The 18,276-nt window shown below is 32.0% G+C and overlaps 2 protein-coding genes across 3 annotated transcripts in view; one reads left to right on the top strand and one right to left on the bottom strand.

Moving 5' to 3' along the window:
- The window catches only part of LOC125070162 (MOXD1 homolog 1-like), a 69,846-nt gene extending 65,908 nt beyond the window's left edge, over positions 1–3,938 (top strand). The window contains exons 8-13 of one of the 2 annotated variants that reach the window (XM_047679896.1): positions 238–354; positions 589–735; positions 1,186–1,340; positions 1,530–1,630; positions 1,864–2,027; positions 3,663–3,938. In XM_047679896.1, coding sequence (XP_047535852.1) covers positions 238–354; positions 589–735; positions 1,186–1,340; positions 1,530–1,630; positions 1,864–2,027; positions 3,663–3,845 — 867 coding nt within the window. In that variant the 3' untranslated portion in view covers positions 3,846–3,938. Of the gene's footprint in view, positions 1–237; positions 355–588; positions 736–1,185; positions 1,341–1,529; positions 1,631–1,860; positions 2,028–3,662 lie in introns of both variants that reach the window. The other variant, XM_047679895.1, reaches the window with a different exon arrangement.
- Positions 3,939–5,951: 2,013 nt separating this feature from the next.
- The window catches only part of LOC125070110 (carboxylesterase 1E), a 31,693-nt gene continuing 19,368 nt past the window's right edge, over positions 5,952–18,276 (bottom strand). The window contains exons 2-5 of the mRNA XM_047679811.1: positions 13,261–13,367; positions 11,816–13,056; positions 8,410–8,544; positions 5,952–6,452 (exon numbers count right to left, since the gene is read on the bottom strand). Coding sequence (XP_047535767.1) covers positions 6,116–6,452; positions 8,410–8,544; positions 11,816–13,056; positions 13,261–13,367 — 1,820 coding nt within the window. The 3' untranslated portion in view covers positions 5,952–6,115. The remainder of the gene's footprint in view (positions 6,453–8,409; positions 8,545–11,815; positions 13,057–13,260; positions 13,368–18,276) is intronic.

Raw genomic sequence — 18,276 nt, 5'->3', positions numbered from 1 at the left:
GTCAATATTATTTCGTAATGATAATCATAACGCTTATATATTTGCCATATTTACTTATAACTACTAAAAGTTTTATAAGAAGCAAGATCACATAAATTTCATATTATGACGGGGCAAAATAGTTCTTAAATCATTTGAGAATATGTCATAGATTTGCATAAAATATGTGGTAGGATTTCGACCAAACACGAGTTACTATTGAATAATCTTTATTTATGAAGTGTGTACTCATTTCAGACTATGCCAGAAGATGGAATAAATATTGTATCAGTCCTGCTACACGCTCACGGTACCGCGAGAAAAATTTCACTCAAGCACATACGGGGCACCGAAGAACTACCTAGAATATCTGAGGTAAAATATTAAAAATGTATATTATTGTTACAGCGCCATCTATGTGTGATCGTGTTAAGCTTTAAACTAATACGTTGTATAAATGTAACACTAGATGACGCTGAAATAGAGATAGGATTTGTACTTTCTTTATTAGTTGTAACCTTTTTCGTTAGATGGCTCTGAGATTAAAATGCTTAATGTGGTTTTGCTATAAGACTATAGAAGGCGCTTATACTAATTTTTTGTTCACAGGAAAACGCTTATGACGCTCGCTATCAACAATCCCGAATAGTTCCAGGTGGGAGAAAATTCTTTAAAGGCGACACTTTAATCACAGAATGTACCTACGATACTACATCCAGGGATAAACCTATCTTGGGAGGATATTCAGCATCACAGGTTTGTAGCATGAGAAAATAATAAATTTTAAAAAGGTACAACCAAAAAAGTAGAAATAAGTAAAAAAAAATATATGTTGTATAGAGTTTTAATATTAGACCTTAAAATATTTAATGAGTAAGAGCCACTCGACCAGTGCCTTAAAATGTTTAATGGCGTGTTTTCATACCTTAATAAATAAATGACCATACTTTAGAAATAATATATATTCGAGCAAACAATGTGTACCATATTTCACATTCACACAAAAGACTTAAATTAAAAACAGCTGATCTCGCTGCATTACAATTCTAAATCGCAATTGTGATTCTCTTAGCGAAAAATGTACCTGACCTCAAGTTACCAGTGGAAACATTAAGATTTTGCACTATTACTCCAAGTTCCACTTTCAAATACACATGACTCAATATACCTACTTTTAGTCCATATGTTAATAATAAGTTTTTTCAGGAAATGTGTCTGTCGTTCATATTATACTATCCACGGACCGAATTAGCTGGCTGTTATTCTATGACTCCAGTTGTTGAATTCTTCGAGACATTCGGCGTTCAAGAGTTCTATGGATTGAATATGATGCAGGTTGAGAACATATTTTTGTCTTCAGGGTGAGTTTCATATCATGTTTTCATAAATAAATATAGCATTTAACCTTATGGTTGAGGCTTTATATATTGAAAAAAAAAGCGTAAAATTTAATACTATAATATTTATGGAAAGCTTTCTATGCCGTTAGCACATTATTGTTCTTTGAAATACTATAAATACTCATAAATAACGAATAATATTTGTTACAGTTATGTAGAAAACTTGCCAACGGAATTGGAAGCGATTATAAGAGATCATAGTGCGGAAGAGACGGCTATGCAAGGAGACGACCAAGGCGTTGGTTTGATGAGTAAGTTCATGAGTTACATAATAGATGGCGCTATACCTATTTTTAAATTTCACAGTCATTCTAAGGAACATATTTTTTTTGTATCTATTTCATCAATAAAATATCGTGATTAAACAACCACTTTGAAAAATTGCAAATGAATTTACATCCCAAGATATTTTGTCCAAAGTACAGAAGAACCTCCAATGAACAAATAACACACTAACACAAAATAATTTCCTTATTTTCAGAAGACTTAGTAATTAAAGAACCCTTAGAATTCCGCAATAAGACATTCATGGCGCACTTGAACGAGATGCCTTGGCACGAGCCGCTATTAACCGAACAAATAGAAAAGACCCTGTACCGAGGATGGCATATGACTTTCTGTAAGAAAAGAGACGATAGTTGGGGAGCGGTGAGTTCTATATGTTTATTTTTTTCTTTTAAAGAGTTGTTTTAACTGGCAACACAAAATATAGTATTATTTGTTTTGTTTTTGCTTGCATCTGTGTATGGTTAAGTTGTTATACGAATACTCTCTACTTATTTATAATATTTAAATGCTAAACAAGATATATAGACACAAATACCGAACAGGGGTCTGGGATTTTTTTATATACAATAGTAGGTAACTATTTACTTATAAATTTATTTGTCGAATAACTACAATAACATTTAAGTAAAATTACGTTAAACTTAAAAAATATTGCTTATAGAATTATATTTGTTTTCGAATTGATATCTGTCATCAGCTATATATTATAATTATATACTTGTGAGATATAAATGTGTATCGGCCTCTAATCTATGACATTTGTGATTAATTACGTTATTTAGTGTATGTGGAATAGGTAATTTCTAACCGTAGCAGGTCACTCGATTCGTGGTCGTTACGCTAATTGGAAATCTCGGCTATACAAGATATTGGCTTATTAATTTTGAAATATTAGTACTGATATTGGTAGTATGTCATACATGTGGTAAATATTTTTGATAATATTGGAACGAAGTTCCTTATCGCGCGTTGTGACAGGGGGCTAGACGAAAAAAATTCTCACGAAAAGTTGTAACGACAATTTTTGCTATTATGAACTGCGCGGCTTGTGCATGTTTCTCTGTCTGTCTCTCTCTCTCTCTTATAGAAAGCAATCTCTCTCTTATAGATTTTCATTTCTATTTCGCATTGGACAGTGTGGTGTCGCGACGATTATTTTTGTTGAGTGTATACAGGTTTTTTGTACATAATAAATAATAAAAAATAATAATTATTATAACTTAAAAAAAAAAAAAAATTACAATTCCTTTACTAATTAATCGAAAGAACTTCTTTCCATCCGGGTGTCCCTTGACACCTCTCAACTTTCTTATGTTTAAAAATAATAATGACAAAATGTTATTTACTATGAAAACACATAATATGATCTTGAACCTTTATTTTTAATTTTTTAACAAGCTCTCTCTTGTTAACTTCCCTCTAAATAGATATTTAAAATAATGAAATGACAAAATCATAATATATTCATATGTTAAGTTTGATCGCATACCTTTTTAAAAGCAGTATGTTCTACCACAAAACTGTAGATATTATTCAATTTATTTATTATGTTATATTATTTATTACAAGTCAATATTATTACTTTAATAACTACATATATACTGAACCGAGATGGCCCAGTGGTTAGTACGTTTGCATCTTAACCGATGAATTCGGGTTCGAACTCAGGCAAGCACCACTGAATCTTCATGTGCTTAATTTGTGTTAATAATTCATCTTGTGCTCGGCGGTGAAGGAAAGCATCGTGAGGAAACATGCATGAGTCGAATTTCAACGAAATTCGGCCCCATGTGTATTCCACCAACCCGCATTGGAGAAGCGTGGTGGAACATGCTCCAAACCTTCTCCTCAAAGGGAGAATTGTAGGCCCTAGCCCAGTAGTGGGAAGTTTACAGGCTGCTAATGTAAAAAACTATTTGATTTATTTGATTTTATCGTAATTGCATTTGTAAGGCTTAAAAAGGGTTGTGCTTAAGTGATTGTTTTCTTTTCCAGCCTATCCAGATACAAAATTATCCGAATTACACCGAAATAACAAGCAACGATGCTTCAGAGAAGTCGTGTAACTATAAGAGCGTGAGATTACACTCAAAAACGAATACGACGGGTTCGTCCACGATAAATAAATTACAATCCGCCATCTTGGCTGTTTGGATCTTGGTAATAATCGCGCGGTAATAAAAAGAAAAAGAAAACAAATTATTATGTTGTTTTAGTTTTTGAGTTTTTATCGCGAGAACTTATTCAGTTGTTTTGGAATAATTTCCGCTCGTTTTGTACAAGAATGTATCGAAAAATGTTTTTTTTTTGCCAAATTATTTTATATTTTCCGTTCGCGTATTTATTATCTGTGGATAATGATTTTACAAGAGGACACGGTTTTGTGTGTAATGAAACTTGGCAGCTGTCTGATTGTTATCGTATAAATTTGTATTAATTTTAAGAGTCAAGTCGTATTGCGGATTTTTGAGGCGTAAATTAAATGGTTCTGTATGTATGATAATGTGTATGCGCTTTAATTGAATAAGTATTTCGGAATATAATTAAGTAGACTGGTGCTAAAAGGGCCAAAGTGCCTTTAAAAAATTTGACATATTTAGTGCTTTAAGTATTGTCATATAAGCAACATCCGTTCGATCGTTGTCGATATTGGCCCTTTTAACACCAGGCCACAGATTTCTTTGATATCAATGTAAAATCTGCAATGGAAATTTTGTAGAGTGAATGTTTTTGTGATAATTGTACTTATGTTTTTGCTCACGGAAACGTTTCAGACATCAACGTGTTCAATTATGAATGTGTGATCAACGATACCAAAAGTATGGTATTAATGTACTTTATTTTTTTTTTCTATTTTAACGAATTCCTTTAGAATTTTTTTAATATAATTTTTTTATTCAACGAAAATATTCCTGTTTTTCGAAGTATTTAAATCTATTTAAAACGAATGTTCCTTTGATTATTTCAGCAGTGAAATCTAATTTGTATAAGGAGGCGCATTTTTTGTACATATATTATGATTATATATCACCGTGTGTATATTTAGTGTGTCCGTGTATAGTTACAATAGATATGGTTTACTTTTCTTTATTTAATTCGGTTGTTGGTTCATTAAAAATGTTAACCTCTAACTTTAAATTTGAAGGTACGCCGTATGTTAGAATGCAATGAGTATAATCTAGTAGGGACAAGACTAGGCCCCTCACTCCCTAAGATAATACGTTTAAATTATGACAGAAGCAAAGAACAGAATTAAAAGTTCGAGTTGTTCGACGTTACTACATAAAGATGTCTTGCGCTAAGCAACTTCAAATAACTGTAAAAAAACACGAGCGAATTGAGAATCTCCCTATTTTTATGAAGTCCGTATCTAGAACAAAACTCTTTGCCAATATATACGATACCCTTGTATATTTTCATATACATAAGAAACTTAATAATTTATATGTTGTATAGTTAATCTCAAGAGAATTTGAATTTAATAGTTCTAACTTTTCATAACCTTTACATTTAATTTAATTTTCGAGTGCTGTAACCTCCTTTCTGTAATCCTTTTTTCTAACACGAAATCTAAATAATGTCCAACAACATACATAAAAGGAACTCTTCCAATCAATCATAGAATAATAGTTGTGTAGATAAAACAAATTTAAAAACTACAATTATATTTTTAAGGAAATATCTTTATAATTGTACAAATTCTATTGACATTAACTATACTGTCATAATAAAATAGGGCTGTGTTAAAATAAGCTCTAAAATATTCTGTAACCAAAATATTTTGATAGAATTTTTATGTTTATTTTTTTTTCAATGCAAGTTTTTTCTATTTCAACGGTTGTTGTAGAAATAGAACAAAAAGTATATATATATATTAAAAGTCATTCTATTACAAACGAATGCATTTTGCTATAATTATTATTATTTTTTAATTTATACGTCACTAAGGTGTTAGCTATAAGAAAACGCTTAGTATTAATTAAGTTTTATTTATTTAAAAGTCAATATAATGTGTTTTATTACTTGGAAAAAAATTGTTTTATTTATTCTTGGGCCATGATATAGCGAGCATCACCAGCGCCTGCGACGCAAGTGGTGTTGTTTTTACGTGACGTCACACTAATACGCAATGGGTAACTATGTTCAAAAAAGACAATGTACCTTCTTAATTCGCATCACGAGACCTATTAATGTTATCGTTACAACCAAAGTTGAAACAACAATTAAAATATTTGTTTAGGATTGAAAACAAACATAATAATGTTGTTCAATCAAAATCCGACATTATTGCACGATATTTATTTTTCCGTAGCATAAATTTAACTTCATAATAACTTTTGAAATTAATATTATTCTTGTAACGGGCAACATTTTACTTTTATTATTGCTAATAACGCGACGTCTATCTTTACTAAGTATATCACAGCCCTTATGGTCAAATTTCCAATTCAGTACCTGTTTTGTCTTCTATATGCATTGTTATTGAATCTGCTCTGTGTGTTACCACTGGCAGAATTTTCACTCTGACTGTCAATACTGGTGCCAAATTTGGAATTAAGACCATCTGTGTTACTGGCAACATTCTGTCCTTGATTGATAATTGACTCGGAAAAAGAATTGGGTCTCTGTTCGTATGTCTGTGGATTTTTCCTGTTCTCCTCAAGGGCTTTCCAATTTATGTACCAAAAAGGTTGCTTGTCGATTGGAAGTTTGCTGATTCGCTCCACAAGAGCTCGATCGCCTTTCGCTTCGATTGGTAAAACTAGAGGTGTACCATCGCCAAATCTATAAAAAAAAAAAAACAAATACTGATTCTTACTTAACAAACATTATGTTACACTATTATAATATATAGGATAAGTTATTAAGTTTTTATCCTTACAACAGCTATCTCTCTTCCAGACAACACAGAAAAGTAATATACGTGACATTAAGTGCTAGTAAATTAAATGTTTATCAATTTAATGATTGGAATGTAGCAAGATAACGCAAGACTATTAAAATGAAAAAAATAAGCATAATTAAATCGTTCTATTTTTAAAATTGCAACATTAACCGATAAAAACCTTTTCATGATTTGTTTTAACGCGTTAAAAAAGACATAATGAACAGATGACATTAATCAAAGCCAATAAAGTCGAAATATCAAACTAGATTTGCCTGTATGCTTCACTGAGCATTAAATAAAAACTAGACGGTCTCCAGCGAAATTGGCGTTTATTTAAAATTTTTTTTTTTTTGATTTTCCAAACTTATGACAGACAGTTTTTGTTTTGATTTCATTTCAAGCTGTCTACATTTGGCGCCAAAATGATGAAACCTTTTTTGAATTAAATTTTCAATATCAAATACAGTATACATTAGTTCAGTTAGATTTGGACTTTGTTGAAAAGCATTTACTTTAACCGACCGTAGTACCGCTCTCTAACAAGCCAGTAACTTTTTTCCGCTTTGTAAAAGTAATTCTTTGATAAATCGTAACAATATAGTAAATTGTTATCTCTTCTACGGTTGGAGTTCTTCAAAATGAGACCATAACCAATTTTTTTATGTGCAGCTATCGTCCAATAATCACTGGGACAAAAATTGGCTTACGCTATTAATATATAGGATAAATGTGGGTTTTGGGACGTCTGTCCGAAATACGGCTAACGCTGTGAGTTAGAGTACGAGAGGAGGAACCAGCCTACATCTGCCGTAAGCGTAAGAGAAAGGAAGCCAGACAGACTGGCGTTCTAATGCGTTACGTAACGAAGTGGTTTCCCCTAAACCCGGTTAAAGGATAAGAAAGAACGTAACCTAACTAACGCAAAAATAAATGTGTCAATCACGCGAAAACAGAACGTATCCACACTAAACGTATAAAACTATGACCAATGGCCGTAGACTCGCCCTAATATTTTGAATTCCATTGATCATTCCTCTTTTTTCTTGTTTAATGTCCATCAAAACGGACTGGAAATAGCTAGTAATTGAATCTTCCAACTTAAATATGACCAGTAGGTTATCTTAAGCCAAATACTTTAAATAGCGGAAAAGAGTTCTGAGTTTTTTGTCATTTCTTCTCGGTAGAATCTATTTTCGAAGAGGTAGTAGCCTAGCTTTCCCTTAACACTGTAATATGACAATTCAAAAGTGATTTTATGAGCCTACTTGAAGAAAGAATATTTAGATTTTCATATGAGCAATTACACAAAATAAATAGGAAAGTAAAAGTGACAATTTGCTTGCTTGATATTTGATAACTAAACGAATAAATCTTAAACATATTAGTATCTACTTCAACGTAGGTATATTAAAAAAACCATTAATTATTCACGAGGAATAACTCGTCTTGTTCTCAGTGTAGGTATATGTTTACACTATCGAACTTAATAATAAACTTTGTGTAGAGATACATACAAACGCACGCTCTGTACAAGTCCGTTACTTCAAAAATGACGCACTCTTCATTTAAACTTACAACCCCTATTTATTTATGGAACTAAAAGCAAATATATGTATAACATATTATAATTATTAAAAAAATGATGAACTCCCTATATCAACTTTTCGCTCCAATATTGTCCAACGAATTTCCAAAAATCATTCGAAGAAATCTTAGTGAATGGCTTTGCAAAAGGAATAACTATGCTAACTTCCAAGTCATTAGGCCTACAGTTTCGGAGATCTCGTTATGACTCCTTAGTATTTATATGTATACATTTTCCCCATTCCAATTTAAGACATGTGATGAACTCACCTATTTCCAAGTGAATCCGATGTTTTGTTTGTCAACTCAGGAAATCCTATCGGTTTCGACCCAGCGAAGGTCGGTCTTTGGCCAGATACGAAGCACGCTACCGTGAGCAGAACTAAAGTATGTTTGAAATCCATCATCTAGAAAAATGTAAATAATTATTTATTAAATAAGGTAATATTCCATCGATTCAACGAATTACTATCGTTGACAGTTTTATTCATGAGACAAAAAGTGTTATATGTAAATCATATATATAAAAACAAATATTTTATAAACATACGTTTTCCTTAACACAAAATCAAAACAGCAATTAGTAATCTTTAGAAACGACAATAATTTATTACCTGGAATGACTATCGTCTAATCCTCAAGTTATATTACGAAACATTAGGTATTTTACCGCTGGTACAATAAATTAATATGATTCCATAGTTCCTAGTTTATACGACAAATGATTTCTTGTTAAACAAATACTTTTAAAACACAGTAATTATTTACGAGGAATAACTGTAGTCATATTCTCAGTGTAGGTATATATTTACACTATCGGAATTATTAATTAACTTTGTATAGAGATCCATACAAACTCACGCTATGGTCAAGTGCATCTGGGAGGATACCACCCACTCATCATATATCCTACCGGCAAATAGCAATGCTTAGTCTTAGTGTTTCATTTTGAAAGATGAGTGAGCCAGTGCAACTACAAGCGCAGGGGGTAAAACATCACTGTAACCAAGGTTGTTGGCGCATTGATGGTGTAAGGGATTGTGTATGTATCTTACAGTACCGATCCGAGTCTATGTACGGTGGTGATTATTCAAGAATCAGGTGGCTCATTTGACCCTTAGTCTATCAATATCTTAAAAAAATATACACAATCAGTGGGTATATACGCATCATATGCCTTTGAGGAAAATTAAATCTTTAACTATATCATATACAAGTACTAAAATGACTCATTATCGTACTTAAAAACGAAAACACGCATTACTCTGACAATAATAAATATTATACATTGATATGAATATACCGTAAGAATTTACAATATCAATATTTAATAAACAATATAAAAATAACTCACTCGTTTTGCTTGTTCACACACATCAGCCTTGGTACGCGAAGCTCAAACGACTGGTTTCTCCGTTGTAATGCAAAAAGCAAGTCACTAAACTGCTTCAGTCATCACATATTATACGAGGTCTCTTGGGTCATTATTTAATAAACTGTTTTATTATTATATTACTACATAAATTATATTCTTACCGAAGAATTATTTTCTATATATTTATAAAATATATGATTATAGACGTTTGTTTCCATTGAGTACTTAGGTGACTTAAGTCTTTTTAAAGCTAAATTATAACCAATATTCATTTGTTGTAGACATATTTTTTTTTATTCAACTGTTCATCGGTTTGGAAAGTTAATGCTTAAAACTTTTGATACGCCCATAATTTAATACGATGAGGAATAATCCAATATTATTGTTTTTAAATAATCTTGCCTTGATATCTTTCGTTGACCTTTTGATTTACAGTAGATAACCTTAACTGTAATTTTATTATATATATATATACACGGTAATTATATCATCGTGTCTGTTCATTACATACAATGATGGAATTCACAAAATATTATAATTAATATCACTTATCACGCAATAGGTAAAGGTGAATTTAACTTAAAATTTACCTTGAAGTATCACAATTAATTTAATAGAAATCATTTATAACATGTTTTAATACATGTCAAGAGTTTATTGACCCGGTAGTTGGTACTAATATTTGGAAGTAAAATTTAAAAACGGGAATGAGATCCTTAGCGCTCGTACATGTGTGTGTACGTGTGATGAGCATAAGTATGCTGGTAATCGGTTTTGCATGTAGTGAATATTACTTCGTCTCAAATATCTGGCAAACAAATACGTATTTAGTAAAAATCAATTTCATTGCTATAGAAATTCGAAGTTTCCGTTAAATTGTATATTGTAGGTTTTTTCAGAAATTACCAAAATTGATGTTACCAGTTTAGGTAAAGGTTAATTATGGGTAAAAATTTCAGAAAAAGAAATCGAAAGAACACATCGCAAAAAATACCAAGATCTTTTGGGCAACTACAAAATATCTATAAAACTTGCAAACCGATTTAAAATATTTTAAAGAAACATAGATGGTCCAATTTCAATTAAAAAGTAAAGGTTATTTCTAACTCATCATTAACATTACTTACCTTTAAAAAAAAATCGAAAATGTCATACGCTAAGGAGTTTATGAATACGACAAAAAAAAAAACGCTATTGAAATCGTCCAAGAAAAGATAATGAGGACGATGTATAAAATTAATGTTATTTAAATATTTACAATACCCAAACAATTGTCACTCAAATCACCGCAAATATAAACGAAACGAATATAAAAGTTATTAACAGTAATATAACATTAGTTATTTATATATTTACATGCAAATAAAACATAATTTTACTTCTGACTGCTTCTAACAAATGAGTGAGTTTATTTTAAGCCTAAGAAGTACAATTTACCTTTGTAGTCTTTATCGCTTCGTTGACGTTCGAACAACCAAGTTTTATGAATAATGGTTTGCAATCACGAAACTCTTGCAAAACAATATGCGCATATTGATCAATGAACGAGTAAAGACAAGGTTTACCGAAATTCAGACATCAAACAGCCACAACTTCACATTTTAGTTAAATATTTCTGCCAATAATATTAGGGGCGGTTTATTATAATGGACGAACATTATAATAAAGTACCACTCTCTCAATTAAAATCGGCGTAAAGTGGTAGCTATGCTACCGCATTTCATCCGGTATGTGAGAGTCCCGGAGGCCCGATGCCCTCCCCCCCAAAACATAATGTTGCGGATGTTCATAAGCAGTGTCACTTTCCATAAGGTGAGCATCCTGCTCGTTTGCCGACTATAACTAAAAAAAAAAGTATAAAGCTTATTCCCACGAACAAGCTTTATTATTGGCAGGAAATGGAACAGAAAAGGAAACACTCATTTTTAGTTATTTTAGTTACAAATTATCTGTTCGATATCTTGCTTCAGCTATAAATTCTATTATCATTAAATAAAATTTGAAACCTAGTGTATTAAATGTGATATTATATCGATAGTTTTGACAAAAACACATCTTTGAGTATTTTATTGGTGTTTTTAATAAATAAATATTAATCCTTTAATATATCATTACATTTTATAATAAATTTTCGTAAATAAATTGCGACTCTATTAATAGACTATACAAAAATAATGTTAGAAATTTACACAGGTAATGTTATTTGCTTACGATAATAATATACAAACTAAAATATGTAAACCGACCAAATTAAGAATTAACCTTTTTGCCAAAATTGAATCAGTACCAGAGTCTTCCTGGGTTTCTTGACAGCACTTTGTACCAATTTCTAAAACTTTTGGGTAAAAGTCCGTCCAAAATTCGAATGCCTTATAATTAACTGTTTGTTGTGTACTCATCGTGAAATTCTGCCTGTCGATGATAAAGAAGCCAGGCCTCTCAATCTCGAACGTATCCCATTGAATAATAACACCCGAATTAGTGGGATTTGAATACCAGGCAAAATTGCTCCACATTTTCATAATAATCTCGGATATGCTCTTATCTCTGTAGTCCCATTTAGTTAAATCTTCGGGCAAAGCTAAATAGGGCATACCAAAGGTAAATATCAAGTCAAAATTGTGTGGCACTGCGATCCAATCTGGTATGCCTTCGTTGGCTATGTCTGAAAACGGTTTCAAATCAAATCTATAAAGGTAGACAGGAGAATGCTTGCTCATATATTTTGCTAATTGATAAGTTGTAGCTCCATATACTTTATCAGTATAAAAGTCCAAAAATTGTTTCCTCAATATAGTCTCATTTGTTGTTGGTGGAATCGGTTTATAGAAAAACGCAACTGCGTCTTGTATATGATGTTGATTTGTAAAACATGAGCTATTGTCCACTATTATATCTGAAAGAATCACTTCTTCGCGCATGACATCAAATTCTCTTTGACTTATACCAGAATCTTCATTCCCGTCTTTATCTAGGAGGAGAGCATCTTCCATATTAGTAAAACCAGTCAAAATTGGTACCGGACTAAATATTTCATCACTAAACATTTTACTCGGTAAATCCGTTAAAAATGGTTGAGATATATTACTAAAGCCGCTGTCGACAATCGGTTTCCACGAAGCTAAAGGTTCTCCAATATCCAGTAATGCTTGGTAGTTTACTCGTCTCAGACAGTCTAACAATTGAAAAGTTGGCTTTCTGAAGCAGCTGAACGCTGTGGCCACTTTATCGACCGTTATCAATTCCTTTCTCGCTATATTAACTGTTTCAGGCGATAATACATTACCGCTCATGGCTATTGCCTTTTGAAACAGTCCTGAAGAGTACGGTGATATTAAGTGTAGTCCAACACTCACAGCACCTGCGTCATGACCAAATATGCATACGTTTTCCGGATCACCTCCAAAAGCTTCGATGTTATTTTTAACCCAAGTCAGAGCCGCAACTTGGTCTAACAAGCCAAAATTTCCTGGAGATTCGTTATCTAAAGTTGAGAAAAAGCCGAATATATTTAAACGGTACGCCACAGACACAAATATTACCTGGAAAAATGAATTTTTCATTAGTCTTACTAAATTGAGAGATAAATTGAAATTATAACGAAACGCTTTACGTATTAAATATTTATACGACAGTATTAGATCAACATTAAAAAAAAAAAATTAAAAAAATAAAATAGCAATCACATTAAAAACATATATATTAATGCGTTGCTCATACAAATACGATAGAATAACGCTACGTACCTTTTGTTTAAGTACCAGTTGAAATGGATTGACATTATTCGGACTGCCTCTAACGAAATCTCCGCCGTGAAACCAAACCATCGTGGGATAATCTTCGACTTTAAAATCTGGAATTAAAATACACAATTCATTCAATTATTATAAAATATAACGTTTATTTATAAATATTTTAGAGTTGCCTTTTGGCTATATACACACTTTTTGTGCTTGTTTTGAAGTCCTTGAATCGATCGTTTAAATAGTATATTGTATTGTAATAATAGTAATTTGTAAAATGAAATAAAAGGAAGAGTAGATAACTCTTCTTATATTTATGCTGTACTTAAAATACTGCCCTATATATGCCCGAATTTTTGGTATTCTTGAAATTAATTGATATGAATAAAATCGCGGTGTGGAATGAGAACTTAGTTTAAGGAAGTTAGAAAGGTTAAATGGGCCTCAAAACGAACATGCTGATAAAATTATTGCACATAATTAAAATCTAAATTAAAGTAATCTTTATTTAAGAAAGATAAAAGCATCTTTGTAATATAATGTTCGTCATTAGTCTGAAATATCATCGTCAGTGTAGAACTAAATGTAAACCACCGGTAAGGAAACTCAATTCTACCGTGAAGAACCGGCAACTCGGTAAATGCTCTTTTCTACCATTTTAATAAAAGAGTATGTAAGTAATTTAAATTAAATTAATATCACGCCTAGAACATAATAAATAACAAGTCCACACTTATTTATCTTTAATATAATCTTGTTTTGAGTAATATTTGTAAATGTTTTATTGAAAAATAATGAGGAATCCTATTATAGAAACGAACATCGTGCCCCAGGAAGGATATATTAACTTTGCGAAGTTGGAAACTAGGTGTTATTAGTTAACCTTTTCTCCTTATTGTCACTGTTTCTTTTAAGAAGATTTAACAAATGCAGCAAAGGCAACTAATCAGATATTAAGCAACTGTAATATACTTTATTAAAAACAGCCCGAAGGGAGTCTCGCGCTCCAAGACAATAAATAGACCGGTCAGTCCTTTTTGAAGAATGTAAACAATTTCAATATATGTAGCGGTTTTTTTTATGCAAGACCCCGGGTGTTGCAGATGTCCATGGGCGGTGGTAGTCACTTTCTATCAGGTGAGCCTCCTGTTCATTTGCCACCTATCACATAAAAAATACCGACTGGAATGGTCACCTGTTGTTAAATGGTTACCACCGCTAGACACTGACGCTGTTAGAAATACATATTAACCACCCCTTACTTCGCCGATGGGCCACCAACCTTGGGAACTAAGATGTTATGTCCCTTGTGCCTGTAGTTACATTGGCTCACTCACCCTTCAAACCGGAACACAACAATACAAAGTATTGCTGCTTGGCGGCAGAATATCTGAGGAGTGGGTGGTACCTACCCAGACGGGCTTGCACAAAGCCCTACCAGCCCACCAAGTAAAAGCGTAACTCAAATCAAAATACCGTAACACTACTATAAAAGTAAGTATTATACTAATCGATCAGTGTAAATAAACGTGTTGGACAGTTCCAATAAATAAATATACTATTATAATCATTGGTATTGTCACTACTTTTTTACAGGTATTGGGTAAAAGTTTGATTCAATTAATCATTTAGATTAAATAACATCATTTTATATTGGTGGAGATTTACATAGAAATCTCCTTCGAACGAATATACTTTTCTTTATTAAAAAATAGTATATTTGTTATTATATGTAAATACTTTCTATTTAATATTCCATCAGAAAAACATAAACCTTGATCCTTTGATATTAAGCTAATACGTTAATACTTTTACTTTCGCCATATAAACATAATAAAAACAGAGACTAGATAATGATTTTTATATCAAGACACGATGTTATGTACTTTTTTCATAAAAATAATTTACATACAAAGATTTCATAATTATAATGAGTGTATTTCGTAAAGAGAATCAACATATTTTGTTAACAACTTCAGAAATTTTAATAATGGCAGTGAGATTGCGAGATATTTATGTAAATATAAAATGAAGGTATTTCTAATAAACAGTCCGTCGATCAAAGTGAAGACGCGACTCGTGTAAAATATTAGATATACTAACTATAGTGATTGCTGTAAATTAATTTGTTAAATTTTACTTTGTTGGACGCGTTTTTAAAATGTGCGAGGGAACTTGTGAGTGGGGATAAGGCAAGGACATATTTTATATGCCGATAAGTCAAGGACATATATAAAGAGCTAACGTTAAAAAAGCAGTTCATATTATTTGAACTGGTTGATTGCCTAGTTGTAAGTGGTAGTTGATAAAAAAATACTAGGTTTTTCCGTCGAAAAATTCTCAGTGACAGCTTGCAGTTTTAAATTTTTATGCCTCGGAAAGCACGACGTTAGTCAAACTTAATAGTCTTGCACTTGTACTCTTTGCTGCAGTAATGGATTTGCCATCCCGAGCCGGTGTGTAGGAATAAGGAGTGTCTTCTTTGTTTGCGCACACTCTTGTGCACAATGATTTTTCCTGTTTAGTTAACTGGTCTCTCTTGACGCACGTTGTGAACGAAATCGGACCGGACGACATCAACATCAGGATACGTAGGATACTATCATGGTGTTTTTGAAAAGTGGTTCAAAGTTAACATATTTAATTTTAAGGGGTTACGTATCCAATTACCTTTTCCTTACAGGTGGGGAACAGAAAATATTACTTAATAAATTCGCGATCGTATTTATAATATAAATAAATCTGCCTCGGCTTCGCACGGGTGCAATGCTGATGCTAAATATGCTACATAATTTCTTAACATACAAAGTTCACAACTTTTTCAGTAAGTGCAGGGCCATATTCATTTATATTAAATGTATTTAAGGTATTGAATTGAATAAGGATTAATTATATATTTCTTAAAATCTCTTATATTTCTTGCAAAAAGTAAAAGAACAGACGATTGTTATTGTGGGTTATCCCTAACTGATGGATATATAACATACGTTCGGACGTATACAATACTGTATTATATTGTATTTATCTATCTCGTAGGGTTCAGCCAGTGTTTGCAATGTAAGCGCAAAAAAATGTGTTTATTTACGACATCACATTGAAACCTCTAAAAGGATCAGTGTTTCTCTATGATGTATATTATTCCGTTGTGTAGTTTTAAAGATCTAAACATACACGGGGACAAACAGACAACGGGAGTCGACTTTGTTTTATATGACTAAATTTTATATTTATATTTTTAGTCGATTATTTATGGGATTACTATTATTACTCAGTACTGTTGTTTTCCGGCACAAGGAATATGACATCTTAGTTCCCAAGGTTGGTGGCGCATTGGCGATGTAAGGAATGGTTAATATTTCTTACAGCGCCATCGTCTCTGGGCGGTGGTTGGCCCATATTCTCGTCCGCCAACTTATATCATAAATTTTTTTTTAATATTCTTTATAATATTTACATCTTGAATGGACGATTTAACTTGATCGCAGATAATACGGCATGAATTTTACATTAATATTTATATTTTTATTTATAAAGCAATCATGAATTACACAATCGCAAACTGAAAGTTCTATGTTAATAAGATTACTTTTGTATTGTAATTATTAATTGACTAAATTAGAAAACGAATCGTTATCAGCTGATCGGTAATTACAAAAAAAAAAACAGTGGTTTGAATAAAGAATAAAATTCACCGGAACTTCAGTCCCATCTGATAAATATTTATGTTGTAAATTTTACTTTAATAAAACGCAATGTAATTCAAAAATAACTGCACATTCTAACATTCTAAAGATTTTCCGAGAATTATAAAGTTCGATTCACACAATTCAAATATATGTGAGACAGTCGCAATACCATAACAGCTCGTTAGTAAGAGCCTGTAATGTCACACAATTGGGCCAAAAACTTTTTTTTTCTCGAGGGAATTGATTATGGAATATGAAAACTTATTTTCGGGTTCGAGTGATAACTCGGGCAAGTTTGATTGAATTTCCAAATGTAATGTGTTTTGGAATTAATTTGATGCTCAATCGTGAAGAAAAATATTGTGAACTAACCTCAAAGCGACTAAAAATGTGTCGAAATTGACACATATTATGTAACAACCATACAGCAATAGAACAGCACACTGAAATATAAGATCCAAATGTTATCCATAAGATGTGAAATACTTACGGGCCGTTACTCTTTACCAACCACGACTAAAAAAAACCAAGGAACAATTCCAAATTATGTATATTAAAATGTCATTGTTAACCTATTAAGACAGTCGCAATATTTACTGCGACTGTCTTAATGACAGCGTGCGTGATTATTTAGTACAGTGTTATAATTTAGGTCAGGTGGTAGATTAAGGTTGGGCGGTCAAGTCAAAGTAACTTAACAAGAGTATTGGCACGGAATTCCTGCATTAATGTCAGGAATTCATACTGAATCACGATGCTTAGGCGGCGTCTACATTGTTCGTTGTTATTTAGCTCATACTTGGTTGACAATTATGGAAAACTTTGTAAACTAACGTGTTTAATGTTGTTTGAAGTAACGATATTATGTAATTTAAATTTACATAAATTATATGCAATACGATATTTGAATTATTATGAACCTGAAAATTTACAATGGCCTTATAAAGGGAGGTTAGGATAAAGATTGGAATACGTTAGTTAACCGATTTCATACTTAGAAGAAGTGTGTTTTGTTATCTTTTTGTTTGTTAGTTAACCACAGTAGAATATTGTCATGGCAAAACTTTACTCTACTTCTTAAACCACTCATATAACGTAAAGTAAGCTAACAGCCTGTGAATGAGCAATTGCTCGGCTGTGACCTCCTCTCTTTCGAGAACGAGGTTTGGAGCATAACGATTCTCCAAAGCAAGTTGTTGAAAACACGTGAAAGATTCTTATCCCCCATATGCAGTTCACGATGTTTTACTTCACCGCCGAGCACGAGTTATAGACATAACTTGTACATCAAGAATCAACAGTTACGATTCATGTCTTCTAGCCACTGGTCCAT

The sequence above is a fragment of the Vanessa atalanta genome, chromosome 16 (assembly GCF_905147765.1).
Source record: "Vanessa atalanta chromosome 16, ilVanAtal1.2, whole genome shotgun sequence".
NCBI classification, from domain to species: Eukaryota; Metazoa; Arthropoda; class Insecta; order Lepidoptera; family Nymphalidae; genus Vanessa; species Vanessa atalanta.
The sequence above is the reverse complement of the archived record's forward strand: the minus strand, read 5'-3'. Positions and strand labels throughout refer to the sequence as shown.